This window comes from Drosophila guanche, unplaced genomic scaffold (assembly GCF_900245975.1).
Source record: "Drosophila guanche unplaced genomic scaffold, DGUA_6, whole genome shotgun sequence".
NCBI lineage: Eukaryota > Metazoa > Arthropoda > Insecta > Diptera > Drosophilidae > Drosophila > Drosophila guanche.
Window position 1 is genome coordinate 11,235,494 of NW_022995743.1, and position 10,243 is coordinate 11,245,736.

General features: G+C 49.5%; 1 protein-coding gene across 1 annotated transcript; it reads left to right on the forward strand.

The window, feature by feature from the left end:
- The first annotated feature begins 3,710 nt into the window (after window positions 1-3,710).
- LOC117579606 lies at window positions 3,711-8,076 on the forward strand. The gene has a single exon (XM_034265544.1). It carries the CDS (start codon window positions 4,564-4,566, stop codon window positions 7,201-7,203), a length of 2,640 nt encoding a protein of 879 aa, XP_034121435.1. The 5' UTR covers window positions 3,711-4,563; the 3' UTR covers window positions 7,204-8,076.
- The last annotated feature ends 2,167 nt before the right edge of the window (window positions 8,077-10,243 follow it).

Consider the following 10,243-nt stretch of genomic DNA (forward strand, 5'->3'; position numbering starts at 1 on the left):
GGAGACAGGCGTTGCCCTGCCCCAATGCGTTGCACGCACCGTTGCAGACTCCAGCTGACTGGAGGCATTCACAAAACGTTTGCGGCAACCAAAATGCAATTTTAATTGCACAACAATTTCAGAGTCGACGTCGAATTTGGGCAGCCCAGAGCGTGGCTCTGGCCTGAGACATTTGTAACCCAATTCTGTCGCTCGAGAAGGGGAAAAATTACACTTCGCACTCTAGGCTTTCGATGAACGATGGCTGGAGCTTAATTAAAAGCGTGCGGTGCGGTGAGCTTGAATGGAATCAAAACTATACGAAATATGTAACGCCAACTAAGGTGGAGGTCATCAACTGGCTGGCCGCCTGAGCGACGCGCAACCTGTTACATCTCAGAATCGGCAGCCTGTCTTCCTGCCTGCCCCAAAAACTCGAAAGCCGCATCATCAGCCGCTGCCAAGGTTGCCCCTCCCCCCGTTGCACTGTCTGTGCAGGCTTCCTTAATGAAGTGCCGAAACCTGGGCTCGTTGCAGCAGGCACTTGACTTGAGTTTGCTCTGAGCTGAAACTGGTTTCGCACCACGCACAATCTCAAGTTGATGCCACCGGGTCAGTGCGGCTGTCCCTATACATGTACATGCCTACAGGTGGTGCTGGTGATTGCAACTTGCAGACAAAACGTGCAGGATCGTCCAGCCGAAGGTTGCAATGCCCTTGCCCTGAACCTGTTTGCTCGAACGACACACAACCAAAAAAAAAAAGGTTCTGACTTATGCAATTCCTTCTCGTGACCCACTTTTGGCAGGCACAAATCGCTTAAGCCGGGCGTATCTAGAGGATCATAATTAATCAATTTGGCATGTAATTTATGCCACAATCCACAGCCGTTTCAACATTGAACTTGTGCTGGGATGAGGTGAGGTGAGAGATGAGGCTGCCTGATTGTCAATTGTTCGAGTGTCATGGAATCTAATGAGCTGGCGACTTGATGCATGCAACGTCAATCAATTCAACTGATGAAAACAGGCAGTTGAGAGCTGCAAATAATTTAAATGAAATATATTAAAATTAGTCAAGAGTCAGCGCTGCCTCTTCGCAGCCCACACAAACGATCTCCAAACACTTCAAATATCAGTGGAAACCTTTTGCGTAGGCACAGCAAACGCGTGCAAAATGTCAACCGAAGGACAAACCGTGGCTAACAACAAACTTTTGCTAATGTGCGACGATCACAAGCAGATCGGCCATACCAAAACCATAACTATAGCTGTGGATCGATGGCCCTGAACAACTCGACTTCGACTCGGGTACGAGTGGAGTAAAAAAATTGCAAAAAGTAAGTAAAGTAAACGCTAAATAAAGGCAAATAAATGCGTGAACAAAGCAAACAAGCAACAATGCAGCAAAAAGGCTTAAAAATTGGCTTTTAGAGCCAATTTGGTATCTGCATCCCCGCCGCCGCCGCAGCCGCCGCCACCCACACCCACCGTTGACCTACCTCAATGAGTTTCTCCACTTCCTGGATTTAGGCAAACAATCAAAATCTCGATTAATCTATCTCGGATGGACACGCCTCTCCTCTCTGCGCGTGGAGGCAGAAAGAAACATAATTTTATTTTTATTTTTATTTTTATTTTTTTACTAAATAAATCATTTGCCATTTCTGTTGTGCTACCAGCAGCAGCAGCAGCAAACAAACAATAAGAAATCAAAGTGATTATTGTGAGCTTTGTGTGCCAGTGTGTCTGCGTCTCTTACCGCAAGGTTGCAAGTTTAGGCTTTGGCTTTTTGATGTTGCCTTTTTTGTTTTTTGGCAACATAATTTACTTGTTGGCAAATCAAATTGTTGCGGGGGGAGAGCACTGTGGCCACTGCCACTGCCACTCCAAGCGAAATGAAATGCTTGTCGTCAATTGGCAAATTAATGAACATTCGATGGCCATTTGACCTTACATTAAGTATACGCCTCGTGGCCAACAGCAGCAGCAGCAGCAGCAGCAGCCGCACCATGAATGGTTCACCTTATAATTGGATTGAAAACGTCTGTTGCGCCTCCCTGCATTCTTGTTGAATTTTATCAGTTCATATTTCAGCCCCGGCAGGGCTGATGCAATCAAAAGACGACAGTGCCACAGAAAGTTTCATAAAAGTGGGGTGCCGCAGCTGTGCTAAAAGGATTATTTACGATGATATAATGGGTGAAACAGCAAAAGCAAAAGCCGAGAGCACGCAGTCTTGCACTTGAACTTGCACTTGACATGTAAATTGTCGAGCGCAGTCGTTGAATAAATGAGATGAGAATCTATATTTGTTTTAGGGGAGGACACCTCGAATAGATTGAGTGGTTCGAGGCGGAACTGGGACCGCCTCTGCCATTAATTGATTGCCTCTCCACCGCTGGACACTGCCACCTCGAGTGTCTAACCCTCGAGCGTGCCATTTCCTTCCTGCTTCCCCCATAGATACGGCTGGACTGCACCGGACCCAACCGTACACTGGCATGTGGCATAGTAATTGTGCAATTGTGAGTGTGCCTGCAACGAGGTCACCGCGATGTCGCGACAGCAGCAACAAAGTCACACAACATCCACATCTACATCTATGTACAGCAGAATCTCACAATTTAGAAACACTTTGCACACAGAAATCTATCCAAAATTAATAAAAACCTTCTGGCATGCGTTTATACACCCACAAATATCACGGGGACTCGCAATTTTCGTTTTACTTCAACCGAAAAAGGAAAAGCTGTTATAAAATAGTAACAAAAAAATATATTTTGGATCTTCAAAATCTTTTACAGCCGCAGTTAAAAATGGAAAACCTGGAAAATTGGAATGGTTCTAATTTGTCTGATGCTGCTGTACTCAGTAATGGCTAAAACGAAAATCACTTTCCAAATTTTTCACAAAATGCGAACGATCAATGCAAATCGGAAGTGCCTCGAATTGCGTTGCCATTAGTGTGTGCTTGTGTGTGTCACGTGAGTGTGCCGCAGTCTGCGTATGTGTGTGAGAACACTTAAAAAAAAATAAAATTCATAAAAATTCAAACACCAACAAAAGCTGACAAATGCATTGAGCAAATGCGATTGTCGCGCCGCTTGTTGTTGCTTTTGTTGCTTGTCGGTGTTTGTTGGTGCTTTCGTGGCTGCTGTTGTTGTTGTTGTTGGCAACGCAACAAGTTTCGTATGTGTTGCCAATAAGTCGCCGCTGTCGACGCCTGCGCCTCTGCTGACTTCTCTCTCGCTCGCCCATGCAGTCAGCCGCTGACACTGCTTGCTGTGGATACGCTTGTAGCGGGTATATCCAATGTGGAGCATCTCTATTTTATGTTTATTATTTGCTGATTTAATAAACGAGTCGTAATGGGGCATTTATCGAGAGACATTTCAGCTCGATTGGAGTCCGTTTTGTAGTCGTTGTGGTTCCTATCGGAATCTGACAGTTGCCATAGAAACGATCGGTGTAAAACAAAGTTAGGGCATTAAAAGCTTCGGCGCAAACGTGTTGTTGTTGCTGTTGTTATCGTGCGTACTTGGACTCTCAATAACGCTACGCTTGCTGTCGCTGTCGCTGTCACCGTCGCGCCGTCTCCCTCGCATGTGGTTGTTGGCGCTGCCGCTGCTGCTGCTGCTGCTACTGCCGCTGTAAGCCCCGAGACACGAAAAAAGCCTGAACACAAATCGAGACGAAAGCAGAGGGTATTTAACCGACCTCAAATCAATTTGCAATTTCAGTCGATCTCCGCGTTGCAGCGTTGCATGAACTCAATCAAACTCTCTCGTGCGAAACATAAAGTTGTACCACACACAAATTATAAACTTTTTTTGGTGAATGCCTTTACGGAAATAGTTAGTGAGCAAAACGGGCAGCAACAACAACTGTAACAAACAAACAACAACAAAAACACCTTAAATAAAACGGAACGGGAACAAAATTCCCCAAAACGCATTCGAAATTGTAAATTGAACTTTTATTGAACAACAACATTGCCAAATGGTGTCAAGCGCGGCCTAGAAAAAGAAATAAAATGAAATAAAACACCCCGAGCACACAAATTCCGAGCACGTTGCAGACAACATTACGCAAACAGCAACTAAAACAGCAACAACAACAGCAGCAGCAACATTTGAACAGCTGACTTTCGTTCAATGAACGGTTAAAAGAGCCAAAAGTTACACAAATGCAGACAAAGCTCCCCCTTACGCTTACCATTCCCATTCCAATTTGACTTTTCAATGTAAGTGCATCTCAACGGAGAGAGGAGAGCTTTGACAACTGAACTTGAAAGTGAAAGTGAAAGAGAGAAAGGGATAGCTAAGCAGCTGCGGTGATAGACAGAGCGCGAGCAAGAGAAAAAGACTTGAGCTGCGCTTAGAGAATAAGAGTGTAAGAGAGAGAGTGCGAGAGCGGCAGCAGTAGTTTGCCAACGGAATAAGAGAGCGAAAGCAGAATCAAACGATTAAGAGAGAGGGATTAACAGTTGCAGCAGCTTTTGCTGGAGTGCCAACGACATCTCAGAGCATCAGCCAAGGTCAGCCGATCCATCCCAGACAGCAGCAGCAGCAGCAGCAGCAGCATGAGCAATCCCCAGGAGACGGAACACGTGTACGCGGTGAAGGCGCCCCATGCCGGCGAGCAGGGCCACACTTTCGTTGTGAGTCCCGTGCTTACGCCACTGCCAGCCGCACCAATTCCATTGCCAGCTGCGCCCATTCTGACAGCTGTGCCCGTGATGAAGCCCCGGGTTGCGCCGGCATCCGAGCAGAGGCAGATGGAAGACGAAGATGAGCAACCTTGCTGCTCCAGCTCGCAGGCGGTAGTGCCGCTCTCCTCATCGCTGCCCTCGAAGCTGCTGCGTCTACACGCCAAGCGTTCGGCGCAGGCACTGCTCCACCAGATGGAATCGCTGGACTCGCAGCTGGGCAGCAGCGGGGGAAGCCTATCGGAGGACACCTCGCCCAGTGCGCCACCAATGTCGCCGGCAAGCGGCGACCAGCTGCTGGTGGATGTGGGCATGGGCTCCTCCATTGGTGACTCCGAGGAATCGGAGGAGGACGATGAGCTGAAGCCCCTGGCCGTGGACAATCACATTATGCACGAGGTGGACCTGTCCGAGCGCCAAACCACGCCGCCCGCCGTGCTCAGCGAGGCAAATCTGGAGAAGTTCCGCAAGCACCAGATGGACAACATTTACCTCCATCCGAACTTCACGATGGACACGTCGCCGCCACCAGCAGTGGCGCCCGCGAACTCGCCCGTGCCAGAGCCACGCCGCGAGCATCGTTCGTTCCTTGCCCTGAAGAAGGAGAAGGAGGCGGAGGAGAGGGTCGTCGCGGACCCAGTGGAGGCGAGCGGCCAGTTGCCCAACGAGATCGACAACATGGATCCCTCGCTCATTCCCAGCGAGGAGCTGGCCACAGAGATCACCGACGCCGTGGAGTTTTACTTCTCCAACGAGAGCATCCTCAAGGACGCCTTCCTGCTGAAGCACGTGAGGCGCAACAAGGAGGGCTACGTGAGCCTCAAGCTGGTGTCCAGCTTCAAGCGCGTGCGCCAGCTGACCCGCGAGTGGAAGACCGTGGGCGATGCAGTGCGTCGCAAGTCGCGCAAGATCGAGCTGAACGACCAGGGCACGAAGGTGCGACGCATCGCTCCGCTGCCCAGCTTCGACGAGACGATGCCCTCGCGCACCATCGTGGCCTGTGATCTGCCCATGGACAAGCTGACCATCGAAAAGGTTTCCGACTTGTTCTCCAGGTGCGGCGAGATCGCCCTGATTCGCATCCTCAAGCCGGGCATGGCCATACCCGTGGATGTGCGCCAGTTCATGAACAAGTATCCGGAGCTGCAGCAGAAGGAGTGCGCCCTGGTGGAGTATCTAGAGTCCTCCTCCGCACGCGATGCTCGCCACCTGAGTGGCCCCTTCCAGGTCTACGAAATGGTGGCCCCCAAGAAGAAGACGGGCAAGAAGGCGGCCGTCATCCAGATCGCCGCACCCGTCGCCCGCATGGTGGAGAACTATCGCTACTACAACGACGCCAGCTACGAGAGATCGCGCGGCGGCAGCTTCTCCGGCCACGAGACCATGCCGGATCTGCGCTTCAAGCTGAAGCGCAACAACTCGGACTTCCAGCAGAGCTTCTACCAGGCGTCAGTGCCCCACTTCCACGGTGGACATGGCAATGGTAATCCCTACCAGCACTACCAGCCCAGAGGCAGCATCGGCCAACAGGAGGGTGGCGCTCCGGCTGGTTTTTTCGCCTATGCACCCAGACGGTACAGCAACACGTCGACCATCTCAGCCAACACGGCGGCCGGCTTGGGCGATGGTTTGCCCTCGCCCTCTGCTGTCGTCGGTCCGCCCAGTGCGCCCAGTGCGCCCTGTAATCCGGTGTCCAGCATGAGCAGCCTGCAGCGGCGTCTGTCCAACTGCTCGGATCAGAACTACAGCGCGGAGGCGAATGCCCCGATGTCGCGCAGGACCAGCAACTGCTCGGAGACGGGTGCACCGCAGCGGCGGGACTCCAACTGCTCGGACAGCTGTCCCTGCTCGAGGCGAGTCTCGGACTTTGGGCAGTCGGACACGGCATACCGCAAGACCTCCGTCTGCTCGAACGGCAGCTGCCAGGGCAACGGCAACGGCAATGGCAGCGGCAGCGGGGAGCGTCGCTTCTCCAACGGATCCATGCAGTTCGAGCGAACCTTCTCGAATGCCAGCGAGAGCAACGGCGGCTTCTACCGTCGCCCATCCAACGACTTCAATCTGGAGCGCGAGCCAATATCCACCGATCAGATGGTGGGTGGCGGCGGTGGCGGCTACCAGGTGTGGCCACGCCGCTACTCCAACAACTTCCAGCAGCTGAGCAACAAGCTGGCGGCCTACGACAATGCCCAGTACATTGCAGGACGTCGCATATCCACGGACTCGGGCTACGATCGTCGCTACTCCTTCGGATCGGAGGGATTCGAGGGATCGCCACGCTCCCGCACCGGCAGCTTCCTGAGCAACTACAAGCACGGCGGCGGCGATGGCTACGACGGACAGCCGCGATCTCGCACTGGCAGCTTCCTCGACGGATCACCACGCTCCAGGTCCGGTTCCTTTGCCCAACGTGCCGCAGAGAGTCTCGTGCGCACGCCCATAGGACCCGATGGCAGCAAGGGTTTCGGTCAGCGTGCCAGGAAATTCGGCCGGGATGTGTCGCCCGTTAACTAGAGCAGAGATCTGCGCAGTTACGGATTGATTGTTGATTAGTTTTAGTGGGAACTTTTGTGAAATTAATGGCTGTACACGGCATGATGATGCTGTCCACCCTGTAATATGTACGTATATCCCACACACACACACACACTCGATCTTGGAAATGGTTTTCTCTTGCTCAAGATCAAATCTATAATCCATATATAAATCATTCTTGTACGCAACACTGCCAATACTTAAAGATCGTAGCAACGATTGATGGATGTCCAGTTGATGGATGTATCGCATATCGATCATTTTGTTATCACAAACTATTTTATAACCTGTTGACTACTTATATAGGAAGATATGTACCCCCTCCATGGGTTGACATGCCAACTTTTACTAGAGTTTTTTGTATCGTTCATAAAAAGCCACTTAATTAGAAGTAGAAATAGAAGTAGGATGGATATTGAAGTACCGTATCGAGGGGCTGCCATAAAAAACAGTTCTTAACATGTGGCCATAGCACGAATGCAATTGGCGAAAGGTGCGCAAAATTAACTTGATTAGAGTCTCAGGTCCGTAGATGAAACAATCAGTGAGCAAGAGGCCAACCCACACCACACCCCACTATAACTTTCAATTTGAATCATTTTCCCTTTAGTTAGCATAAATGCACGTAAATATATCTACTCGTATTTAGACTTACACTTGGTTGTCCTCCGGAATGTTTTGGTGACGGAGGAAACAGCAAAACGGATTATTACAGGAGAGAATAAAAATATTTTTCATTTTTAGCTTTTAGCTTTTAGCTTTTAGGTTTTAATTCTGCAATTGCATTAAATTATACTCGTATTATGTGTGCGCTAACTTAACCATAAATAAAAATAATATTTGAACAAACAACATTTACGTTTCGTTTCGTTTTGGGTTCGGGTAGCCAGTGGTTAATGGGTACTACGAGTGGGTATTATTGAGTCCATTGTTACAATAATGAACTTGAAATGGAGCTTAGCCAGCAATTTGCTGTCTTTTTGCCAAATCATTTGCCGAATCTTGCGCAATCGAAGGCAGCGGCGAGCAGCCCCCAAACTGAAAGCGAAATTGAAATTCGCGCCACTCGAGAACCGAAGGTAACTAGGCCAACCAACCAGTCTACCTTGCCTGTGAAAGCAACAATTTGAATTTTATTGAATAATATTCGCCAACTCTGATCTGCTTATTGTTTTTTATTTTTGTTTCTGTACCAAAAAGTTTGTCTTCACAAAGTGACATGAGCGAGGGAGCGAGCGTGACGCATGCGCCCCCAACTTGGATACGAACTCGCCCGCGGTTCATAATTGTTCATAAAGCGGCCGTTAGCATTGCTCCGACTCCGACTCCGACTGCTGTCTGCCTGCCTGGAGCTGTATTTCGAGTACCCAAACCCGCACTCACACTCACACTCACACTCACTCACATTCGAATCTTAATCGTTGCCGTGCGTGCGATTTTTTGTTGGCTTTGCGGTTCCAAGGTATTTGTTGTTCAATTTTGAGTTCATTTTTTGTATCATTTTTCGATTTATTAAAAGCAATTTCAATAGGTACAATACGCGTACTCGTGTGCGGTATATTTTTTTTGCACACACGCATCGGATCGGTCCAGTGCCGCCCACTCTCCGGGCCAAGAAGAAACCCGTTTGGAATAGCCTGGCCAGCGGCAGTGGCTGACTGCCTGACTGCCTGCCTGTTGCCTGCATGCCTGAACTAATTGTCGCACAATTTTTCACCGCGTGGGCCAGGAGCAGACCCCAATATTAGATGCCATCGTGGCCAATGGAAAGCGTGTTGTGCGTGAACCGCTTGCATAATCTCCACAGCCAGCCCGTAAATTGTAAGCGTAATCACAGAGCACGGGTTCATGCGATCGGCTGATGATTAAACTTCCTGCCAGGAGGCTGCTGCTGCTAAACTCCCTTTTTAAATTGATGCTAATTAAATGTATTGTGAAACAGGAACCGAACAACTGAAAGTTAAACGAGAAACCAGTCTCTGGTTGTTATTTTCCAGAACAACTCAATGGAAAGAGTTCATCCAGATCTAAATATAAATGTTGTAAGTCATAACAAGCGAGTCGCGGGCAGGCAGGCAGGAGTCTGGTGACTGCCCTGCCACATGGGTGACATAATCTGATGTTTGCTGCTGGCTCCGAATGCAACGAAAGTTGCTCACCGCTACCGATGTGTCGATGCTGAGAACTGACCTCAGCCAGGTCTACACTTTTGGCAACATATCTCATCCTTGAGGTGGCTAAAAATGTCTCAAAGCGTTCAATGCCAGCCTTTGTGGCACATCGCTGGCAGTGCAGTGCGTAGAACGTGCCGTGTGGCAAGTGTGGCCGCTGCCGCTGCCGCTGCCTGCCTCAACCTTGGCCGTCATTTGGCGGTGCGCTGGCATTAAGAAATTTAACCACATTACACGGCCACACTGCGTATACTCGACTTGGGGCTTGACTTCCGGCAGTCAGTCAGTCGCATGCGCTTCTCCTCCTTCGATCAGCTCTCTGCTCTGCTCTCTGCCAAATCATCTTCAAGTTCAGCAGGCAAATTGATACAATATTTATTTATAAACAAAATTAACCTTAGTTTCAGACTCAACAACAAGGCAGGCGGCAGGCAGGCAGGCAGGCAGGCAGGCAGGGAGGCGTCGTGTACTTGAAGTGCGCGTAGAAATTTCCGCACAACATTATTAACATTGCCAGTCATGTCGTCAGTCAGTCTCTGGCACTCAGTCATCATTTCGATTCGGTGCGTATTGATGAAGTGCCAAAATGATTGGGGGATGGGGATTGGATCTACTCGGACACTTTTCAGTCTCAATTGCACAAACACTGCGACGATGCTGCTCGGTGTGACCTCAACACGTTCGTTCGTTCTCACTACACTACGCATTTAGCTATACTAAAATAAATACGAGTCCACTAAAAACGAATTTACAATTCTATTTGTACAATTCTGTGTACATGAGGCGAAAGCAAATTATAATTCTCAGAATCAAGCCATTAAAATGATATTCGGGAATACCCAAACAAC

Excerpts from the sequence above, each read along its gene's own strand:
- LOC117579606 (XM_034265544.1), top strand. The coding sequence starts at position 4,564 with ATGAGCAATCCCCAGGAGACGGAACACGTGTACGCGGTGAAGGCGCCC.